The sequence below is a fragment of the Kwoniella bestiolae genome, chromosome 5 (genome assembly GCF_000512585.2).
Source record: "Kwoniella bestiolae CBS 10118 chromosome 5, complete sequence".
NCBI lineage: Eukaryota > Fungi > Basidiomycota > Tremellomycetes > Tremellales > Cryptococcaceae > Kwoniella > Kwoniella bestiolae.
In genome coordinates this window covers 1,874,319-1,897,461 of record NC_089245.1, presented here as the reverse complement: position 1 = coordinate 1,897,461, position 23,143 = coordinate 1,874,319, and the positions used below count along the sequence as shown (strand labels likewise).

The 23,143-nt window shown below is 46.0% G+C and overlaps 8 protein-coding genes across 8 annotated transcripts; 5 read left to right on the top strand and 3 right to left on the bottom strand.

The window, feature by feature from the left end:
* Window positions 1–263: 263 nt before the first annotated feature.
* I302_107094 (uncharacterized protein) lies at window positions 264–5,047 on the bottom strand (the record flags this gene model as incomplete). The annotated part of the gene is made up of 12 exons (XM_065870401.1): window positions 264–925; window positions 991–1,059; window positions 1,121–1,831; window positions 1,902–1,964; window positions 2,023–2,484; window positions 2,547–2,603; window positions 2,660–3,148; window positions 3,214–3,355; window positions 3,421–3,489; window positions 3,563–3,818; window positions 3,953–4,074; window positions 4,220–5,047. The coding sequence occupies 12 exons, from the start codon at window positions 5,045–5,047 to the stop codon at window positions 264–266; spliced, it is 3,930 nt and encodes a 1,309-aa protein (XP_065726473.1).
* A 1,258-nt stretch (window positions 5,048–6,305) lies between these two features.
* On the bottom strand, window positions 6,306–9,018 carry I302_107093 (uncharacterized protein; the record flags this gene model as incomplete). The annotated part of the gene is made up of 13 exons (XM_019192256.1): window positions 6,306–6,522; window positions 6,633–6,686; window positions 6,749–6,763; window positions 6,832–6,915; window positions 6,986–7,091; window positions 7,168–7,279; window positions 7,355–7,454; window positions 7,519–7,554; window positions 7,622–7,737; window positions 7,842–7,880; window positions 7,951–8,120; window positions 8,236–8,572; window positions 8,683–9,018. The coding sequence occupies 13 exons, from the start codon at window positions 9,016–9,018 to the stop codon at window positions 6,306–6,308; spliced, it is 1,722 nt and encodes a 573-aa protein (XP_019045253.1).
* A 414-nt stretch (window positions 9,019–9,432) lies between these two features.
* On the top strand, window positions 9,433–11,149 carry I302_107092 (uncharacterized protein; the record flags this gene model as incomplete). The annotated part of the gene is made up of 6 exons (XM_019192257.1): window positions 9,433–9,659; window positions 9,743–10,007; window positions 10,079–10,190; window positions 10,269–10,555; window positions 10,670–10,800; window positions 10,861–11,149. 6 exons carry the CDS (start codon window positions 9,433–9,435, stop codon window positions 11,147–11,149), a joined length of 1,311 nt encoding a protein of 436 aa, XP_019045254.1.
* Window positions 11,150–12,032: 883 nt separating this feature from the next.
* I302_107091 (uncharacterized protein) lies at window positions 12,033–12,983 on the top strand (the record flags this gene model as incomplete). The annotated part of the gene is made up of 1 exon (XM_019192258.1): window positions 12,033–12,983. One exon carries the CDS (start codon window positions 12,033–12,035, stop codon window positions 12,981–12,983), a length of 951 nt encoding a protein of 316 aa, XP_019045255.1.
* Window positions 12,984–13,835: 852 nt separating this feature from the next.
* Window positions 13,836–14,698, bottom strand: I302_107090 (uncharacterized protein; the record flags this gene model as incomplete). The annotated part of the gene is made up of 3 exons (XM_019192259.1): window positions 13,836–14,425; window positions 14,494–14,561; window positions 14,664–14,698. 3 exons carry the CDS (start codon window positions 14,696–14,698, stop codon window positions 13,836–13,838), a joined length of 693 nt encoding a protein of 230 aa, XP_019045256.1.
* Window positions 14,699–16,378: 1,680 nt separating this feature from the next.
* I302_107089 (uncharacterized protein) lies at window positions 16,379–17,256 on the top strand (the record flags this gene model as incomplete). Its single annotated transcript, XM_019192260.1, has 3 exons — window positions 16,379–16,413; window positions 16,513–16,577; window positions 16,658–17,256. 3 exons carry the CDS (start codon window positions 16,379–16,381, stop codon window positions 17,254–17,256), a joined length of 699 nt encoding a protein of 232 aa, XP_019045257.1.
* An 819-nt stretch (window positions 17,257–18,075) lies between these two features.
* On the top strand, window positions 18,076–19,092 carry I302_107088 (uncharacterized protein; the record flags this gene model as incomplete). Its single annotated transcript, XM_019192261.1, has 1 exon — window positions 18,076–19,092. One exon carries the CDS (start codon window positions 18,076–18,078, stop codon window positions 19,090–19,092), a length of 1,017 nt encoding a protein of 338 aa, XP_019045258.1.
* A 931-nt stretch (window positions 19,093–20,023) lies between these two features.
* On the top strand, window positions 20,024–23,024 carry I302_107087 (uncharacterized protein; the record flags this gene model as incomplete). Its single annotated transcript, XM_019192262.1, has 12 exons — window positions 20,024–20,414; window positions 20,716–20,780; window positions 20,856–20,896; window positions 20,961–20,989; window positions 21,058–21,101; window positions 21,177–21,220; window positions 21,316–21,501; window positions 21,666–21,753; window positions 21,864–21,960; window positions 22,101–22,176; window positions 22,240–22,452; window positions 22,628–23,024. 12 exons carry the CDS (start codon window positions 20,024–20,026, stop codon window positions 23,022–23,024), a joined length of 1,671 nt encoding a protein of 556 aa, XP_019045259.1.
* Window positions 23,025–23,143: the final 119 nt, after the last annotated feature.

The window sequence follows — 23,143 nt, the reverse complement described above, 5'->3', positions numbered from 1 at the left end:
CAAGAAGAAGGGTATAGTCCAAGAAGCAGAAGGGTATGTATTAGAAGAGCAGAAGAGAAACAAACGAGTGTATATGGTTAAAATGTGTTTGGGATATCTATGTAGAACGAGCGTGAGGGGAGTCCAAAATGAAATGAGAAGCAAACCAAAACTGAACCAAAATTGGAAATTTCAAATCGAAAGATATAAACAATAAAATCGAAAGAAGCAAACACAACAGATCAATCCTTTCCGTGTATATGTTTATGGTAATTCTGATAAACCTAAGCCTCATCAACTTTATCCATCTTCTTCCCCATACCCATAGCTCCCTTAAGACTGTTCAACCATCCTTTCTTCTGGCCCTCTACCGTCCTAAGTGTCAGAACATTCTGCGCGCCAGGCGTATTAGGTCTAGTATTTGGAATTTCCTTCTCCTGATGTAAGTTCAAATTCAATTTCGACGATCTCTTCTCCAATTTCCCACCAATACTAGAACCATGTCCATGTGATTTTGATAATTCACCTTTAGGATGGTTGTTATCTCCCAGCAATGCTCTGGCCCGTTCTCGTAATGACGCCATGGATGAGGAAGGCTTAACTGCCATCATGAATCCCTTTCCGCTGGACAAGCTTCCCCAACCATCTCCCTGCCTTATCACGCCCGGTTCGGTGGACAAAAGATTCTCAAACATTACTCTTCGAGGTGATCCTACACCGGAATCATGATCGTCGTCATACTCTGGTCCAGCTACGAACGACGAGGAGGGAATGACAGGCATGGTGTTGAAGTTTCGGAGGTTGCTTTCGGATCGGCGCATGGGGACTTTTGTCAAGCCTCTGGTGGATGATGATCTCAGTGCAGGAGTGGAAGGAGCGCCTTTGAGAGTGTGAGAAGTGGATGAGGTGGCAGGTGGTTTGAGTGGGACGAGCTGAGCGATATCGGCTGAATTGGTCATAGTCAGCTAGGCGGTCCCCTGATTCGAGTCATCTACCGACAGCTGAACTTACGAGTATTGGATCTAGGTCCAGAAGTAGGTCTTTCCTTCTCCGTACCAAACAGTTTAAGCACATGAGAAACTACGATTCATCCGAGATACATCAGCTACCCGAGGTCGCAACCAAACAACAGCTGACTCACCAGCAGGTCTATCCTTCTTCCCTTTTCTACCCTGTTCCTCCAACCATTTATTCGCCAATTTAACCTTCTCCTCAGCTTCCTTGATGTCCATCGTAGTCGAATTACCCCATTTGGGTGGAGTAGAAGGTTCCACCTGAGTCGAACAAGTTCTCAAATGAGATGGAATGGCTTTATCAGGTGTCAACCCGAAAGTCTTCTTCATCTGCTCATCGCCAGCAACCTCTTTGGGTAAAGACAAGAGGGGTAACGGCGGTTCCCTACCCTCCGCAATGGCTTTTCTAGCATCTTCGATAATACTTTCAACGGACTTGATCCAACTTGACATCTTATCTAATCTACCATCCATTTCTAAAGCTTCGACTGATTTGGTTCGTGTTAGGACACTGGTGGAGGTAGAAGCGTACGAATCGACGGAGTGTCGAACATTGTTTTGAGCGGTTGATGGACCAGGTTCTTTCTGGGCGGGAGCAGGAGAAGGAGAAAGTACTTCCATATCGTTACCACCTGAGACTTGTCGGAACCTAACTAATTTCTCTTGATCTGATACGAGGATCTTATCTCTTAATTCGGATAGAGGAGACTCGTCGTCCGACGCTGGGAATACCTTGCCACGCAGGACATCCATCTCGGCGTGCGGTTTGCGACCAGCCCGTCGGATCTTTTGAGGCGATGGAGTAGGAACTCTATTGGCGGATGATCGCTTGTCTCGTGCTACGATAGGACCCACGAATCAGCTGGACAGTCCCAATCAAAGCAATCAGAGGGGAGATAGCCGACTTACGAGGTGACATAGGTTCAGCAGGCCTCATAGGCTGGTTGTTCCCGTGTCCATGGAAGTGGATTACTACTCATATATTGTCAGCTACTGTGACATTGAGGTGATCATAGATATGTGAGCCCACCAGTATCAACCTCCTTATTACCCTCCTTAACCTTGATATCAACCTCTTCCTCCCTCACATCAACCAGAACAGCACGTTCAACACCCAAACTTCGTCTCTCCTCATCCTTCTTAGACACCGAATCAGCCTTCTTGAGCTCCACAGCGGAATCTAGTGATTTGGGTCTGGGAGGTTCCGGAGCATGCCTCTTGATAGCTGCGATCGCTTCGGTGGCTTTATCATGAGCATGTACCAATTTCCGAGTGCCTTCGAGAGACTTCATCGTTTTCAAGACTGCTTCCTCCTTTGATTTAGGTACGGTCGAAGTGGTTGATAATGCTGATACCCTCTTGTCTTTTAGAGTAGATGTAGATGTGGCGTGAAAAAGTACACCTTGAGCAGTACTTTGACCAGCCGCTGAGCTGGGTCGAGAGAGGTTGGTGAGGTTCGAGTTGGACGTTCGAGGGACGACCTTCTTGTCGGCTTTGTAGAGAAAGTAGTCAGCTCATCTAGGCAACTCAATAACGGTAGACAAGTAAGCTTACCTATAAGAGAGAGTTCCTTGATTCTGAGAGGTTGAGCAGGCTTGAGTATTTTGGTAGCTATGATATCTATCAGCTACATTGGCAACCTTGACAAATCAGCTGAAAACACTCACGAGTAGGATCATCATTTTCATCTTCCTTATCTTTGATCTCCTCAGCTCTCTTCCTAATTACCAACTTGCTCAATGCCTTCTCAGCATCATCATCGACATTCTCCTTATCATTCTCATCACCTTTACCAGTACTCTTAGCTTTGGAGATACTCGTATGTTGCTTGATCGATTCTCCCAATGCTGGGGTAGTAGCTCGGTGAGAGTGGCGGGTAGTACCCTTATCCTTGTTATGGTGGTGTGCACCATCCTTCTTGGTCTTTCTCTTCTTCTTCTTCTCCTTTGTACCAGCAGCGGCCAACGCTTCGGTGTACTCTGCGGGGATAGGTTCTTGATCGTACCCATCAAACGACGCTGCAGCCCTAACGAAGTGAGGTGTGATGATGACGCTAGGTGCGGAGGGCTGAAGGGCGGGATGATGGTATGCTTGCATTGCGGTGATTCGGTAAGCTGGATCAGGCTGGATCATATGTCGGAGGAGATTTTCGAGTCCTGGATCATATAAAGTAAGAGACGTCAGTTGATGACATGGTGTCTACGTTTCTCAAACAACTGACCTTCTGGCATTGACCATTGACCAACCCATCTACCTTTCTTCGATCTCTCGTAGTACACTACGAGCTCTTCGGGAGTGGCGAATTGCTCTTCCTCGTTCTCTTCGAAAGGCGTTCGACCGATAAGGATCTCGAACATTGTGATCTATTTGAGAAGCAGTAGGATTGTAAGCTTTGATGATATGGACTCCAAGTTCCCGTTCTACTTACGCCCAATGACCATACATCCGAAGCACGTTCATCGTGGGGCATACCCTTAGCTCTGATAGGATCGAGGTACTACGAACAGATCAAGCACAAGTCAGCTAAGCATCATCACACTATTGAGTGTATCACGTGTGGAGTAACTTACTTCAGGAGTACCCCAAGAGATAGAACTCAGGAAACTACCTCTCGCCCCTACATCCCATTGCTGAGCGAAACCGAAATCCACCAATACGGGGATATCATTATGACTGAGCAGTACATTGGCAGGCTTGATATCGTTGTGAGTTATCCCTCTTTCATGGAGGTACCCTACTGCCGAAGCGAGTTGACGGAGGTATGGTGTAGCTCGAGCGGGAGGGAGACAGACGGGTATGAGCTCGCAGAGGTGTGGCATTATGACGCTGTAGTGAGCTGGATGTCAGCTTCGGCTTTCAAGGGGGAAATGACGGCAAGTTGCTCAAATGAGCATGGGAAAGGAAGATACATGGATATGTATAAAAGTTTTACTAGTAAGAACAGGTGGGAATGCACTTACAGCGCATAACTCGGAGTAATCACAAAAGCCTCAAACTGGATGATACTAGGATGAGGTTCATGTCGTAACGATCGTATGATCTTCATCTCACCCCAAAGAGCTCGTACTCTCGCAGCGGTGGTCTATACGCAAACATCCGAATGTTAGCTCTTTAGTCCTCTCATACACACCCAAGATTACTCGAATCCACAAGAAGTATGATATATATGACTGAGGATGTGAATGCTCAAAGAGATGTGCAGCAAAAGAAGAAAAGCGTTCACTCACAGCACTCCTAGACCTATGAACCAACTTCACAGCCACCTTCCCCCCAGCCCCCGTCCCCCCAGAGACCGCAGCCTTCTTGCCCAGCCTAACAATGGCACGTTCATTCTCACTCATCCCCATGCCCCCTCCGGGGTGGTGTTCGAGGAGATAGCTCGACCGAATATGTTTAGGCTTACACAACCACACACTCCCCCAATTCCCAAATCCAATCTCCGAGATGAACGTGAATCGGTCGGACAGTTGTTGGTCCGTCAACGAAAAAATATCGTCTGTTCCTGAGGTTATGGAAGAAATTGCTGGATGGAGGGTTGATTCACCATTATCGTATTTTTCATTTACCTCTTCCTCGTGCGGAACACTTTCTACACTCTCCGCACTTTCGTAGTATCCTTCCTGGTTCGAAGTGGAGGGATATTCGACATGATACTCTCCATTACCCCCCTCTGAGGATGTAAGCAGGGTTGAAGAACTTTCATATGCCTGTACCTGACTTATGGTCTGATCGTTTTGAGTGGTTTGATTCTGATAGATGAGCGACTCGGGTGAAATGGTATTATAAGAGATAGTATCGAATTCAGTCCGATGGGGCGGTGAAGGCGTAGAGGAAAAATCATATGTGAATGCTGATCTGGAGTCTGTGCGTGATACCCCCGAGGCAGAGGTGGAAGTGGAAGATGCCAATGGATGAGGCGATGGGTTAGGTGATAAGTGTTGTTGCTGGTGGGGTTGGGGTTGGGTCTTCTGAGGGGGCGAGCCGAGTCCGAGACGGAGACGGATCTTGGATTTTGGTTTGTTCAGTTTCGGCTGGGCGGTGAGGTTGTTGACCATTTTGAAAAAGGGAGGGGTACAAGATACTTGTTCGTGAGGGTAAGATAGGGAGGGTACTCTACAAGAGTATGAGACTTGAAGCTGTTTTTAGCAATGCCAGAGCAAGCAAGAGGCAGGTAGTAAATGGTAGTTGAAAGATGAAGGTAACAAGTAACGTTTCTATATCATTTGAGTGATCTAGATTTCGTGTGATGTGATCGTCAAGGAGCGTAAGAAGACGTTATGAGAACATGAGTTCATTAATCGTCATAAAAAGTGGGAAGAGGAGAGTGAGTGGGAACAAGAAAACGTAGACGTAGACGTTGGTGATATCGTAAGATGACAAAGAGAGAAGAAGAGGAAGAAGGAGATGTTTAGTGAGTATACAAAGAGGTCAGTGATGAGTGTAGTGTAATATATGCATGGCATTGACTTGTTTACATCCCCATCGATCCAAGCGTAAGGAATAGTGAGAGATGGTGTAAAACGTTGAATGATAAACATCACGTCGATTGTAGAAGTAGAATATCGTTCAACCACCCATACAACGCAAGGGGGTATGTTAGTGTATAACAAAAGAAAATCAGTCACGCTGCTATTTCGCGTGCGGTGGTTGATCTTGGTTTGTTTATATGAAAAGATTAGGGATGTAAAGTGTCTATTCCACACAACAGTCGGCTTATGGCTACCAACATACCGTTCGGCGTCATCGGAATGGAGTTCGTCGACATAGCCTCGAGGGGTTGTAACGTTCATCATGGTCAACTCGAGTATCTTCTGGCATATTTTTGTCATCGTTAGCTCCGTTGATACTACTTGGTTGTAAAGTGATACAAAAGTCACCTTCACTACCTATTCCATCGTCGATGTCATTGTCACCATCACAGATCAAAGCACTCACTCACGCATTGACCACCGCGTATCTACCATTGCTATTACCCTGAACCCATCACTGAGAGACACGAGGTTACAACGACTTTTCCAATGTACAGTGTACTGATCCTAAATAGTCGTTGCCCGATGATGACGATGTTGATGATGCATGACCACGACCCAACCCATGTATACGCATGAGAATATTTCCGATGACCAGCTTACAACGGATTTGTGTGGCGTTTAATCCCTTCTATCCCTTCTATTCCTCATCCAACCTACCAAACAACTAATCATGCGGTATGGATCGACATGACAAACACTTAATGTGCAACTAACCAATCGTACGATAATGTTCATGCAATGTCTGAGATTTGTGTTTCAGTTCCGCATCATACTTCACACCTTACACCTCGATCTCACCAGGCGATTCAACCGGTACCCCACCCTGACCACCTCGAACCATCACATTCGCTCCTCCACCTCTTACCGCTCCTTCCTGGATGGCACTGAGAATATGATTGGTAGGTCTAGGTGTGGGTGTTCCAGAGCTTGAAGATGAGTTGGATGATGCGCGAAGTTGGGATGCCGGGAGTGGTGCGGGACGGGACGTGTGTTGTAGACTATGCAAAGGAACAGTTAACATATGGTCAGCATCGAGTTCCATATTTGCACAATGCAGCACAATGCAACCGGCAATGTCATAAGCTGCATGACCTATGATTGGACTCACGGGTTTTGCGAAGAGTAATCGCAATGCACATATGCTCTAATCACTCCATCCAGACTATATGGTACATGCCGAGTCATCGGTCAGCTGTTTCCTTTGAGTCTGAACTGTCAGCTTACCTTTCTAACACACATCTACGCAATGGCAATAGCAAATACATTAGCTTAATCAGCCTTGTAAAGTCAGGACCATGCCAGCTCACTGTATAGTCTCGCCAACGTCATGAGCAAAATGTAAGGAACTTGATCTGGGCAGTATCACATCAATCTCAACGATCAGGTCGTCTCTACCATGTTCAACGTTCTCATTGTAAGCTGACGCAAATCCTGAAGATCGAAATTGACAGACTAGCTTACCCAATATGATAACATTCTACATCTGCAATCTCCAGAACAGGATTGAATCGTGATACAAGATACAATACCCTGGTAATCTGATCTCTCGATGCTGATTTACCAGATACTGAATTGCATCATATAGTCATCAGCTGATATTCATGTCAACGAAGTATGATTCAGCTAGATTCAATATCACTTACGATTCGCAAAATTCTGCAATAACGTTTTGATCCATTCTACGATAATATACGTTGACAAGACCATACCTCCTATCGGATCGAGCAATCTCCAATGAAAGAATGTCCCTATCCACTGTGTAGCCCCAAGTAATACAATTAGCGCTTCCTCTTTGACTTGGGGAGATATGAGAACAGAGGCGGGACATACGGGAAAAGCCAAAGACATGATATTGAAGAACACGTCATTCTCTGCATCTTGAGCTAGCGCTTGAACACCGGACGAAGGTATACGAGAACACCATATCCACCTATAACACAGAGCAGCCTAAGATCAGCCAGGGTTGTCATTCGAAAAGGTCAACGACAACTGACAAGATGGACTTAATTCCTATAGTAGCTAACATTACTCTATTCGACCATAATACCAAATTAGCTTAGCCACATCTCAGGCTGTATAGCATATATGCAAGCTCACCCTATTCCCAGCCAGCTTAAGTCTACAGGAGCTTCTTCAGAGGGTTTCATAGCTCTTTGAAAAGATTCGATGAACACTTGGACAAAGGATGCAATCATCGCTACTGAGAAGATGAGCTGGTGTATGAAGGATGAATACATCAGCAATGACCTCCTTACGATCATCGCGCTTGATACTGTAAGACTGCTCTTGAGTTGTAAGTGTGAACAGAGCGACTCACCACTCCTAGCGGTTCAAACCGTCTTTTACCAGCAGGATACTATTGCGTCCAGATAATCAGCTACCAGTTGTAAAAGATAGACATAATGTGAGGGAAATACTTTGCTCACCTTGTGTCTATCCGTTTGAACTCCTATAGCCCAGCTCGTTCCCAGTATGATCAATGTACTCAACAGATCCAACGCTGAATCTACCAAAGACGCAGTTAAGGATATCGAGGAAGAGTACAAGACGGCTATAACCTTCGCAGCGACAAGTAAGACGTTCACAACCGTGTTCACTGCGTTAAGAAAACAACACGAGTCAACATTCTGCTCTAAGTCACCAAAAGCTTCTCTAAGAATTTCTTGCTGAACAGCGAAAGAATCCAGATCAACGAGTGCGAGAAACCTCACCATTCAGAGCCAGCTTCGCCAAATTCTCCCTCCTCTCTTCCTTACTCGACCCCCCACCACCTCCCAAACCCAACAACCCCGACCCCTCATGTTCATCATGTTCATCGGGAGCCTGATCGATCATCCTACTTTTCTTAATCTTCCATGCACTTCCCCTCCTAGGCATCTGCCCCGGCGGGGTTGACACCTCTTCCTCCAGATCACCTATTCTCTGCAGGTAGCTCCGCTGGGGTGAGAAGGAGATGGCTATGTCGTGAGGGAGTGAACCGGATAGGAGGGAGTCTACTTCTTGATAGTGCGTGTAGAGGAGGGAGAGGTGCTCGTAGTATGGTCGTAGCTACCATGGTCTATATTAGCACCATCGTCTTGTTCTCTTTGACAGGAAAGGAGGAATTCACAATAAGCTAGCATAGGAGTATGAGACACGAGAAAGAATGATATACACACCTTCCTAGGCAACTTCTTAATCTCCTTCTCATCCAGAGGTATCCCCTCAAATTCCAATACCGACCTCTCCTCCTCTGAAATGATACCCCCAGCATGTACTTCCTCCATCGTCATTCCCTTCCCCCGCCTATGAGGGAACGGTTTAGAAATGCTCGTTCTGTGAGTTGATTCGCCTGATGTCTCGTCAAAGTACCCTTCCTCAGAGTTAGAAGGAGGGTGACCATTACTGATGGAGTGGATATCTGAGAATGTCGAGTAGTTCCGGTTCTGTTTGGGTTGTTGAGGGAAATATTCTCCGTTGAGGAGTAGCTTGGTTGTTGGGGAAGCTGAGGACATCTTGGGAGAGTGGTGATGCTGGGGGTGAGCCTCGGAGATGTACTGGAGATCGATGAGGCAAATCCTACTTTGATTTATCCAGAAAAAGAGAGAGAGAGAGGATTGGTTGGTAAGTGACGTTTGCCGGAATCAAAACTCAAATGATCCAGATCTCTTCCTCCCTTCTCGCAATGCGGTGATCGTACTCGACTAGTTACTAACTCAGCTTGAAACGGAGTATCACCTCATCTCCGTTGAAACATTTGCTCTTTCCGACGGATCAATCGAATTCAACCTCAACAACATCAAGATCTTAAGATTCCATTCCTCTTCCTGCTTTGTTCAGTCCACTGATCCAATATCTACACCACTCATCTCGGAATCGGAATTGTAGACACAAGCTACTCGCTCAGTCACCAAAGTTAACAAATCACCATGAACCGACCAATGCCCTCCCCACCACCCCCATTCCATCTCCTCCGAACACACCACTCACCAATCTCCTCAGTCCACTTCAACCCGTCCAACACCCTCTTATACTCCGGAGACCAAGATGGGTATATAAGCGTACTAGATCTAAAAGTAAGGAGAGTAGTAGCATATTGGAAAGCCCATGAGGGTGGGATACTGGGGCTGGAAGAATGGCAGGGAGGTTTGATAAGGTACGTATAGCTCTTCCCTTCTGACATTTCTTCATATCAACGAGGAAAGTGGGAATGGCTAATGGTAGGTTCCATGTGGACAGTCACGGACGGGATAATATCATACATTTCTATGAATCTCTGAAAAGACCTTATATATCTTCTGGAATCGGTAACACCCCGAAGAAGGGATTGGAAGTGATCAAGAGTCTGCCGACGAATACGCTCAATTTCTGTAGATTCTCGTTGTTGCCTTTACTCCCCATGCAGGATGAGAATGGGAGGGAAGAAATGAATGGTCAAGGGAAGGGAAAGGGAAAAGAGCAGGAGGCATTGATCGCTGTACCCAGCTTGCTTGACTCCGAACTGGTGAGTCAGCTTTTCGCATAAGGCTCTTTTTACATATGTTTGGCAAGAAAAGCTGATAGATTCGATGTCAGGTTGATATATACCACCTTCCATCTATGAGACGTATACACGCTTCCATCAACTATATACCCAAGACTACATCCCTCACGAAAGACTCAGTAATACCTGAACAAACTCGCTCAGGTAGGTGACTATCTGTTCAGCTAAATCTCACACTCTTGATCGTCTGAGTAGCTGATGATTCGCCTTGACACCGACCAGGTCTAATAATGTCAATCCACCTTCGACAAATCCCTTCAACCTCACAGATCAGTCTGGCAATAGGCTACGAGGATGGTCGAGTCGAACTTTACCTCTCATCCCTGAAATCTATAGACAGCGTGTACGACGCTAGAATGTCAAGTTCGCCTGAAAACAACCCGTGGAAGATGTTTTGGAGAGGAAAGGGGCATAACGAAGCTGTAATGGGAATGGATGTGGACAGGTACTCACGGTATGGGTGGAGCGTTTCGGCGGATCATAGATTGGTGAGATATGATTTTGGCAGGGTGAGTATTTCGATCTTACTCAAGATCTTGCTTGTGTCCATTTCAAGCCGATGTCCGATGTGATGTATATTGGAGAAGGGAATGATTGAAAGCTGATTGTACGTCGTTATGCAGGTGATACAAGACAAGGTTGCTACAGACGATCAAAGTATAATGAAAGATCACGGGACGAAATCGATCGGTAATTCCTCTGTAGCTGTCAATCCCAGTGGGAAAGTAGTAGCAGTAGGAGGATGGGATGGGAAGTGAGTTGAGATTAAGTGACAAACAATTGAGTGGGTAAAGCTAATCGTTTGAGATGGCAGGATCCGCCTCTTCTCCGCAGAAACATTCAAACCACTCGGAACGCTCTCATCGCATCGTGAGACAGTACATACTCTCTGCTTTCCAAATCCTTCCGACCAATCGTCTCAAAATGGTAGAGAGTTGGAAGATCAATCTACAATCGATATAGAGGATGATAGCGATAGTGGAGGGGATGAGGATGAGAACGATAGTGTATCAGCAAGGGAGAGGTGGTTGGTAAGTGGAGGGAAGGATACGAGGGTGGCGCTGTGGGGGTTGATGAATTTTGAGAAGGGTTTGGAGGGTTGAGTGGAGAGTATGCATTGATGTGAGGTCTAGAGAGAGAAAGATCCACATACAGTGAGTATGTACGAATCACGCCGACAGATAACACACACTGGCATCATTATCCATCACAGAGGGCCGAGTGGCACCGCATGGTTCACACAGGAGACACTAGTGTGTATGTGAGGTTGTTACAATCAATCTCAATTCTAGGCAACAGGCAACGCTCGGATCAATTCGTGCGGTTCGTACGTGTGTGTTTACACGGTCGGACCTTGACACTAGATCTGTATTTCAGAGAGGTCATAGCGGGATTGATCAAATTATCACATGGTGTTGATTCTTTTTTTTCCCCTCTACTAGCATGTACGATGGGATTCTGATCGTTCTACCTCTTCCTTCCCTTTCATTTCCCTCGCCACTCCTTCAATTTCACTTTTACCTCATTTCCTCAACTCAACGCATTCTTCGTAAACTCTTCAAACACCCCTCTTCCCAAGATACAAGATCGTCTTCTGTCGGTCATCTTAAAGACTGCTCTGGATCAGAACGAGCGAAAATATGGACAAGTGAGTTTCAATCTTCTACCATATGTCAACGAAGCCTGACGAAACTGACCATCGCCTACGCAGATCTCACGACATCTCTAACCTTCGAGCTCCAATCAAGGACTCTCCCAAGCCCTCAATCGTGCAGGCGGAAGAACGAGCTTCAGGAATCAGGATGGAACACGAGACTGACTCCAGGTGAGTGATCAGTCTCCTCGCAACGTCCCGTAGCCTGATCGTATCGCTGAACGGGATGTCGCTCTTGTAGTACTCGAAAGAGCGATGACCTTGAAAATCACGAAGACACTCTCCCCTCAGAACTCTGCGATGCATGGACAGGTATCATCCCTGGTGGATTCATGGACTACAAAGGTACCTACTACGAAGTTCGAAGAGTGCCTGGAACTCTCTCCGATCGATTGATGAACGAAGACGACTTCGGTATCTTACCAAAGACTACTTCTCCTGGGGTGCTCATCATTGGCGATAAAGTTGAACCAATGACTCTGGAACAAGTAGAGAACAGAAAGAAGTACTTCAAAAGAGATATAGGATGGGGTCAGGATGCCGATGGAAGGTGGACTGATGGTGAGGGTTTGAAGGATGTTCAACTTGCTCTCGCCTCCGATGTCTTCAAATCCCTTCCTCTCGTTCATTTCGACGAGATCATCCATCATGCCAAGTTGCCAAGATCCATCCAAGAGATCCGAAACCTCGTTTCAGTTCAGGGCTATCCTTACTTGGTTCAACTCATTGGAAGAAGCGACAACGATCGACTCATCACCCTCAAATTCGGCAAGGATCTCACTAGTCTCTTAATGAATTTCTTGCCAGAAGGCGGAAAAGCCTCTTTCCCCGAGGAATGGAAATACCAATGGATCGTCGATATCGTCTTGGGTCTTCAAACCTTACACATGCGAAACATCTTCCATCGAGATCTCACCAGCAATAACGTCTTGTATGATGAGGAACATGCTATTCTCTGCGACTTGGAGTCCGGTCCACATACTAGTCACACCATCCCACCCGAGCTCGTTCAAGAGGTCTGTACCGAGTTCAACGAGACGATGGATATTTACGCCTTTGGTACTTTGCTATGGACGATCGAAAATAGAAATATGCCAAGAGCTCATCGAAACTTGAAATGCACTGGCGTCTTCGCTGGCCTGATGTCGAAATGTCTTTCGGTCGAGCCGCAAGAGCGACCTACTATCGATGAAGTTATCGCTGAACTCAAAGAACTTCCTCAAACTGCTTCTCTGTTCCCAGGGTTAGATACTCTCATTACTGCGGACATGACAGTGGTATGAGAATGATAATAAATGAGATGGCTATCTTTCGGACAGTCGTTGGATTGGACAGGATCGTCATGGAGATGCGTGATGGGGTGACTGTGGGTAACGTAGGCGTTCTATACAGTATATAGCAAAGGTATGCAAGAGTTTTCCCCGCTCTCGGATCGTGATTTAGTTCAGTCGCATTGTTGCACCTTGTGTTCAAGATCGAACAGATGATATTAGCTGGTACACCTGAATCAGCTTAACTATGAGATCGGTTTGTACGTCGATATGAGATACCAACGCTAATTTCTAGAGAAGAACGCAGTGTACGTCCTAACAGCTCTAAACAAGATGGCCCTTCTGGACACCCGACCCCCTTTCTGTGCAGCGGCTCTATCGTGGATAAACGCGATTTCTCTGATGGCTGTAATATGTCTCATACGTGCACCAAGGAAATTTTATATGATAGGAAGGGGGATCCATGGTATAACATCTTATGTCTCAGGTCGATTTACATATATCGCCGTTGAGTGTGTTTGAACGGCGTCCACACACCTCTCAGCCAGTAGTTTGACTAGGGATCTCCAATCGGGTATTGCTCCCTGCCCATCGCAGACATGCATGCATAAAAGCCTTGAACCAGCTAGCATACCAGGCGTCTACCCGTTTCACAAGCTTCAAGATGCCCAAATCATTGATGCATGCACAACAAAGACTGAAAATTTGCGATTCTCCACCATATAGCTACGGTAAATACAGTAAGGGGATGGCCAACACAAGGGAGAGGACGAATGACGTTACATGCACACTGGGAACTCATATAATAAGCGACCTACAATAAGGGTACGAAGATCTTCACCAAAAGGGTCTTATTTCTTGGGGCTAGCAACGACGGTTTTTCTTAATAACTCCACCTTTCTTACCGTTTGACACACACGTTGAACCGCATCCCCTGGTGAGGGGTCTACCGTCCTTGGAATACCAAGCAGTTTGAGGGGCACCTTCAATCTCTTCGGTTCTTGGTACAAGCCAATGACATCTCTGGTCATCATTGGTAAATTCGACCCATTGAACAGATTCGTCGTCCCCTCTTCTAGAGTAAAGACCTAAAGAGGCATCGGCGGGAACAACTCTTCTGAAATCTTCGAGCAATTTGGAAGGAACTGGGTTTTGCTCTTCGATTGAGTATTCATACGCTCTACCTTCTCGGTCCCATCGCTTCTCACAGACCTTGACGTAGTCTTGAGCAGACGCGAACACAGGCTTCATTGTGTCGCCGTTCTCGACCATCATTTCATCGGTAAGAAGGTCAAAGTGTCGATGAATGAGTGAAAGTCCAAATCCGTCACCGTATGGGGCAAGAAGGTCGGACACGTCGGCGAGGAATTCATCAAAGTTTACTCTCTTGAGACTGTTGAGAGCTGCTTCGAGACTAGGAAGGGAGTTGTAGAGCTCGGCAGCTCTGGTGTCACCTTTGATCATGACATGTACCAAGTCAGCTCGCCTGCATAGTCTACAGAATACGGCAGATAGTCCTCACCTTTGGTCAAAACTTCGGCGCTATCAAGCTGTACTTTATGACCAGCACCGTGTGCTGCTTCTAAGACTCTGTGCGTAGGCATTAAGTAAGCAGCTATCCGCCAGTGCCATGGAATTACCATCGAGGTAGACATCACAGCCGAAGGGAGAAATCAGTGAAGTGCCACTCACGAATCAGTGTTTTTGTCAGAACCGAGGATCGACATATTTGGTAAATAATGTGAATTATAGGTGGGTTTGCTGAACAGAGACAAAACAATAGCAAAGACAAATGTGTGTGTATAATTTGGCTCGGTGTAGGGTTGAGAGAATGGACTGGGAAAGATAGGCCGTAAGACTCCTGGAATACTACCTTTTATACCTTCTTGACAGGTGTCCGTCCTTGCCTAACGTTTCTTTCGCTACATGAGAGACGATGAAAGACCACTTTTGCCGAGTGTATTTGGCGAGATAAGTCGGCAATCATCTTTACAATGACTTTGATGACCAGGGGTTTCCATGTCGAAGCGAGGATGCGCAAGAGAGGGCGCATTTAAGAAGCACACTTGTGGTCGACCCTCAGAAATGCGAAGCAGACAATCGAATTTTCCCATGAGATCGCATACCAACCCGGAGGAACAATCATATCAAGCTCAATGTAGCTCCGAGTCAGCAGATACAGGCAGCATTTCTCACCGATGAAGCTTCTCGAAGTTCTTGAGTATCAATGGGGTTTTGTGTGTGTGTCCTCGAAAGTGGCACCATGCGGTCAACGAGAAGAACACACAATTCACAGTGTGGATGATGAATTGGGCCTCGAGGACGAATATAATTTTGAACATTGGGCGCAAAAGTTTTAGTTTGATTGATCATATAATTCACAACGGGCATCAAAACGACCTTTCATGCTTCCCAACACGCCTTGATGTGACGTCAGTGTACCTCATTATGGTCCACATGCGTTGGGGCTGTGAGACTCGCACAGCCTACACCGATGTCGGTCGACCATCGTGAAAAGGACGTCGTATGCTACATTACAGCTACAATGACACCTCCTTCACACAAATACAGAATGGACTCTTCCAACTCACCGCAAATACGACCATCCTCTGAATGTCCTCCTACGGTTGCTCGAATGTGCTCTCGAGAATGGACTCTTCCAACTCACCGCAAATACGACCATCCTCTGAATGTCCTCCTACGGTTGCTCGAATGTGCTCTCGATTACACGTCACTTGGGGTCGTTTTAATTCGAATAGGCGTTGTGTGGTTTTAAGGTACATCACACAAACAAATCTGAAATCGATCTGAAATTTGCTTCTAATCTTTTTTTGTTATCTGTTAACTTTGCCGAGAAATCTTCAACGGAAGGCTTGTAAAGAAGATTACTGAATTAGGCGGCGACAGATCAAAATATCGAGTTGAAGGCGCAGAGTGTTCGGCCGGGGCTTCTGACCGATCAACAACGCAAAACGAAGCGGGATAACTTACATGCCTTGTGCTCCACAATCTATAAACAATACGACAACACTTGTGTACAATTCTGAGATTCTGAGGGTGGGAAGCTAGTTGACTTCTTGACAGTCGTGTGGTGCCATCAGAGTGAAAACAAAATTGGCAAACATGATGTATACTTCTCAAGGTCATACGGCGATGATCAGCACCATATGTGACCACTATGCTTCGTGAGCGAGATTCAGTCTCTGGAGTTACAGGTTTCTCACCAGGTTTAGATAGCTTGAAAGGTATATATATTCCACCTTTTGGACAACGATCGATCTGACTTCTTCGCCATCCAATTCACTTCCCAATACAGTTCGAATAACTACTCCCAACAATCCACTTCGCTCAACATCAGTCCCATAGCCTACTACCTTTACCAATCAAGCAAGCAAATGTCACTCAGGATGTCAGCAATCATCGACACCAAGGTCAACCCTCAGTAAGTTGCCATTTCTCATCTTGTAGCTTGGTTTCCTGTTCGACATACTTCAGCGAGATTTCAGAAGGGCTAGGCTGACAGATACTTCTTACGTTTCAGAGATCAAGGGGATGTCGCGAGCCTCGATAAGGCAAAGACGATTGACATGCAAAAGACCAACATTGGTGAGCCTTTAGACGTTTTTGCAGATACTTGAGCTGTCATGATGAAGTTCGCTGATGAGCGTATCTGTTATTGATCTCAGTCAACGACCCCGCCGCGTTCTACTTGACCCTCCCTGACCTCGAAGAGGCTATCAAATCCCTTCTTACCGTCAACTTTGATGACGTCCTTGCCAAGGTCACTGATCTCCTTGTTCCCTACGAAGACAAATTCGGTCTTTCTCTCGTTCACCGCCACTTTCCCATCTTCCCCAATGAACTCATGGTCGAAGATGGTCCCGTTATGAAACCTTTTGCCAAAGATGCCAACACTGAATTCTTTGAGAAGAGATGGGATAGATACGGAAGACCCTACGAATACTCTACCACAAGACAAGCTCCTATCCCCGAGAAATTGCTCAGAGATTTCCAAGCGCTCATCCCTGACTCCACCTATCTCGGACTTTACTCTAGAGTGGGCGACGACGAAACTCAACAATGGATGGAAACTACTCATCCCGACAAACGACTCCATCTCAACGTTCCGAAGACCGATGAGTACGCCGATGCTCCCGAGACCGCCTGGTATAGCAAAGATGGCGCCCCTCTTACCAGAGGTTGTGGGAGCATCTGTGTGCCTTCCAAGACCATCCGAGGCACTACGTTCAACCACGTGAAGCACACTCACCCCAATGGATTGTAATCTCATTGGTATTACACTTCACAGCCTTGGTTCACGTGGTTCATCTTTTGGATTACAAAACATCCTTTGTGCTTTGTACGTTTCATGATGTTATACAAACGAACGCGAATCCCTTATCTTCTCTGAACTAGCTCTCCAACGTCAGTCATTCTTTGCTGTCTGGATATCATGCATATTTATAATGTATGGTGTATCTTCAGTCTCTCTGCTGAGAGGGTTTGACTGCTCAATCAACCTCAACTGCCACATGCGACACCCTGCTCTCAAGCCTCTATGTGCAATGGAAGTGTTCCTATGTGAGCATTGTCCGCCCAATTTCGATGACTCACGGTGCTTGATCCCGCACATTTGTGCACATACACACATACCAGCTTGTGATCTTCTCAAGATAAGCAGCCGTTCTACAGTTTACGTTGGACCTTCTGCTTTTCGAACCTCCCCTCATACAATCCTTATACAATCCTTATACAATCCTTATACAATCCTTATACAATCCTTATACAATCCTTATACAATCCTTATACAATCCTCACACAATCCTTATACAAACCTCAAATAGTTCCCACTTCATCAAAATTCAACCCTACCATTACACGACAGAATATCTTTCTACATCAGGACTGTGACGAAAGGTCTACATTGGTGATGATATCATCGAAGTAAGCAGTTCTTCTTTTGTCCTTTACCTTTTGCGGGTTGAAAAGTTGCTCTCACCTCATTCAAACAGAATTCATAGGTAAACTTAGTCTTCGGCCAGTCGATACAGCTACAGCTCCTCCCGTTCAGGCAGAACAAGAAGCAAGAACCACTGTTACCATCATGTCACATGCCAATGCTACCTCAATTCCCTCCGGGCACGCCACCCACCATCAACCGGACGCTCAACTAGTCATTACCCATGAAACTACGCAGTCCATCGATCAGCTTCTCAACACGCTCTACAATGACGCAGGTGCTGTCTTCCTTCACAATGGTACATTCTGCGAAATCGTCCGAATCCCCGATACATTCTCCGATCGAGTCATCAAACGCAAAGCGGATCCTCCCATCGTACCCTTTTCTGGAGTCAGGATTGTCGGGGATAGAGTAGAGAAGATGACTGCAGAAGAGCTTGCGATTAGTCAACAAGGCTGTGAAATTGATGAAGATGGTGATTTGATGCCGAAGGATGATGGGCTTGTCGAGGCCGAAAGGGATAAAGAAGTACAATCTACGATCGGATCCGATATCTTCAAATCTCTTCCCCTTGTCGACGTTGATGATGATATCCATCATGCTAAACAACCAAGAACCATTCAAGAGGTTGAGAATCTGTTCAAAGTCAGAGGCGTGGCAGTCCTGGTTCAGGTTGTGGGTAGGACCAGGGATGATCAAATCGTGACGAACAAGTTCGGTAGAAGTCTTACCGACTGGATGGACAATAAAACCATCAAAACCTCTGATCGGACCAAAATCCATTGGGCTATCGACATCGCCCGCGCCATCTCGGAATTACACCTTCGAGACATGTTACACAAGGATCTCACATCCAACAATGTCCTTGTACAAGGTGATCAAGCTATCCTGTGCGATTTGGAATCAAGGTGGACGACTGGATGCGCAAGAGCACCTGAAGTTTGTCAAGGTGGCGAGTACGATCGACGAGCGGATATCTACGGTTTGGGTACGCTTCTGTGGTCGATCGAACTTAAGAACATGCCTAGACCACATGCCTCTTTGGAATGTGGTAGTGTATTTGGGGAGATCATGGCTAGATGCTTGGATAATGATCCTGCTGGACGACCTAGTATTGATGAAGTTTTGAGAGAACTTCAGGCTCTTACTTCGGAGCATTGATGAATAAGTTACCAGTCCATTCTTGCCGAGAAGCGATGGGAAGTATAGAAGGTGACGCTTTTTGATAGTAGAAGAGGATCGAGAGTTGAATCTACGAGGACAGATGAAGTGAAATGATGTAAATTTATATATCAATGGTAGACATGGAGGAACAGAGGTCGATCCTTATTGTATATTAATATATCGTTCATCATATTCTGCGCACCTCCCATTATGGTAAAGGACTGTATATACATAATACCTATACGACGGGTACGTTGCATAAAGCTCATATCTACAGACATGCATATAACGAGAAATTCTGTGTACCCATACCTCTCTACCGTTTCTTTCGCTGCACGTGACTTTACTTTTACCCCGCGTTTTAGGCTTACTCGAGTAGCAGACGCGTACAACGATGTGGTATTCAACCTGAAACACACAGAGTACGGGTGCTTGGCAGTATGAGTATGCTTAAATTCAACTCTCAACTCACTGCATGACACACAAGATACACAGCAATCGATAACATGTTGCATAGCACCTCTCTTTGGACATTGCAGAAAGTATAGGAGATACATACATACCATCATGGCATAGATCATAGATTGCCACCCAATACTGGAGATCAGCAATATCATCGTCAGTAAACGCGACACATCACACCAACGCACCGACCTCCCTTTTTAACAGTGACAACGGTGAAAGGAGAATTCGATTGGGTGGAAGATCCTTTAACAGCTCAGCGAGATATACAGTGTACGGTACACACCTTGACGACGATACGAGTGGAGCCGGCTTCTACAACAACAATCCATCTCACCTATCTAGCTGGCTCACTCGACTCTGCCTATTTTCGATTACTGAATATCAACGTGATAGATCAAGAAAAGCTTAGAAGAACTAGATCAGACCCTGGGTGTCACAGCTTCGCTTTCACTCACATATAAAGATGGACCCACCCAATCCATCAACTCATCCAGAGACCTCTCACCCCTACCCACCATCTTATCGCTCACCACCCCACCAACTAGACTATCAGCGCCGTCGTGACGAAAGGCAAAACCATCACCTATCAGTATCCGATAACCCCTATATACCCTCTACCTCCTCATCCCCCGACCCATCTTACCACCGTCCCACAACGAGATTGCAACGATCCGCATCCGAATCATCTACGCATCCTGCCCTGCCTCCCTCAGAGGCGGCGGGAAATGGGAAGGAGTATCCTGACGGATGGACGAAGGAGGACGAGGATGCTGAGAGGGAGTTTCTGAAGAAGGGGATGTTTGATTGGAAGAAGTTGACGGGGTGGAGGTTCTGGATCAGGAAGGAGTGGTGGTGTGAGTGATTGATTTTCTTTGTCTGGGTCTTATCAGGGGAGGGCTGTCGGGGTAAGTGGAAGTATTATATGACGGGAGAGGAAGTACTAGAGTGTTGGAGAAGGATAAATGGACTGTCAGAAGAGGAGGAATGTTATAGCCATGTGTATGTTGAGATGACAACGTTGAGGACTATGGGATGGGAATGCTGCGACTTGCCCGGTCAGAACAGCTGGTTCAGCTGGATATCATGTCAGATCAGCTGGTTCAGCTGGATATCATGTCAGATCGGAAATGCTAATCTTTCGAATCACTACCACAGATTGGTACATCCTCCTGGCGATCGGTGCTGTTCTGGTTATCCTCATGTCAGTGTATCATGATCAGGTGAGTACCTCCCGTGTGCCGACATCATAAGCATTTATCAGCTCGTCTAAGTGACCCACTAAATCGAATGGATAGATTGTAGACTGGATGACACCGTTTGCGAACTGGATGAAAGAGTGGGTTCAGCTGTCCCTCTGGTGTATAGTAGCAGGATTCCAGCTGATCGTTCGGTTATATCAGCTTACCAGCTGGATGGACGATACCAATAGGTTAGCTGCTATATATTTGATTCTTCGGTAGGAATCAACAGCTGACGACCAGCCCTTTTTACGATTAGCCATCTTCTTCGTGCTTTCTTTTCCTCCCTTATTTGGTCAAGAGGTGAGTCCCGCATCTGTTCAATCTCAACGGTATTTAACGTATATCGAGTGAATGCTCATGTACTCTAATGGTCAGATCTTAGCAATCTTAGTAGGAGTAGTATGGGGTTTATGGGTCGGGTGAGCCTACAAACCGATACTTACACCCCTCTCCTCGCCCTCGTCTGAAATTGTTCAGGAAACACAAGGCTGATCTGCTCCATGCTCTACGTCAGATTCGGTATAACAGCAGCAGGAACACTGCTAGGCGAGATCGGAAATTTCTATGCCTTCAAATACTGTTTGCGATCCACAGCTGCCAAATACGAGAAGAACAATTTCAATTATGCTACTATGGCTCATGTAGTTAGGGAAGGGGGATTCTGGATGATCTTTGTTATCAGATTTAGTGCTATACCAGGGTGAGTGGTATATCGCTTCCGAAAGTGACGAAAAAGTTTGATGTGATCGACTGACGACTAATAATGTTGTTGTTCACACCTCGCAGCCATTTCTCAAGTGAGTTTACTTCCGATTGATCAGGCTACTGGTCAGGTTAAATGAGGTTGGCGGAATATTGATATAGGCCCGTTTTGGTAGCTGCCGTTTTTGCTACTTGTGGTGTTGGATTTTGGGTATTCACCATTGCGACTATCTTGACTTTACCAAAACAAGTGAGATAATCCCCTTTACCCCATATTAACATGCTTTCTGTCTAACAAGGAGTAATTGGATATAGCTTACATGAGGAAATAAGGCTGATCCATTGCTTTCTCAATAATAGCTCATCGTAGTATACCTCGGTGTGATCTTTGCGAATGACGATGACACCAGTTCGAAGGAGAAGTGGATATCAAATGGTGTTTTGATTTTCGGTGTCAGTAAGTTGTACTCTCTTTTTTCTCCTCTCCTCTTTTTCTTCATGCCTCTACCGCTACACATAGTGTATGCACATATATTCAAATCGTATCCCCAGCCTGCGGAAGGACCACGACGCTGACAAACCCGATACCCGGTCTAGTCGTAACAATCTGGGCAGGATATTACATATACAAAAAGATGAATCAAGCCAGAATCCACGTCTGGAGGAAGAGAAGGTGAGTTTGCAGCCTGGTCCAAGGGCACGAAGCGAGTCGTCTAATCTGACCATTGATTTGCAGGATGGAAGCTGCCTCTCGAGGGGTGTCGTTAAATCCATTGAACAAAGAATGGGATGCCCCTCCCGATGGAAATGGTATTGGAAATGGAAATCTGGATAGACCGACTGTAAATGTCGAGGAGGATGATGATGTGGAGGCTAGAAGTCCGATCTTGAATCATAGACATGGGCATGGACAGGGGCATCAGAGTTATCAGAATCCATATGATATTAGGTGAGTACGATCACTCCTTTTACGCTTGTCTCGCTAGCATTCAAAAAACAAAAGCCATCACACAACTGCGGAATACTTCTTTGGTTCATACATCCTGTCCTCGTGACACGTCTTGTCTTCTACCTTTTATTACCACAATATCACTGTGTAGTTTCGCTAATACTCCGATGTGCAGCTATCAATCCCAAAACAACATGTCAATATACCAAGTAGACCCCTCCTCTCACCCTATGTCCTATCAGAACCAATCAAGTCAATCCCTCGGCCCCAAAGTGGAGATCGAACAAGATATATCCTATGCCTACAGACCGCCAGCCGAATCTTCTTCGACGGACTCACTCAATCCTCAGCGCCAGAACTTGTATCCTACTGCTCAGTTCCCTGAGGCTAGATCCACTGGGTTGCAGAGTGGGGAGTTGAGGAGGGAAAAGACCAGTGCGAGTGGTTATACATTAAACAATGGGATTGGGTATGGGAATGAAAGTGCCCAGTTCCCTGTACCGTTACCGGCGAGTAATCATCATCACGTGGATCATGGGAGAGATCATCCGCATGTACAGTATGGACGATAGGTAATATAAATGGCGGACTTGTTATGCGATGTAGGATGTAGGTTGAAGTAGAATAGATGTTAATGTATATGTATAGATAGAAACGATGTACTTTCTAGATATACCCTTTATACATGAGA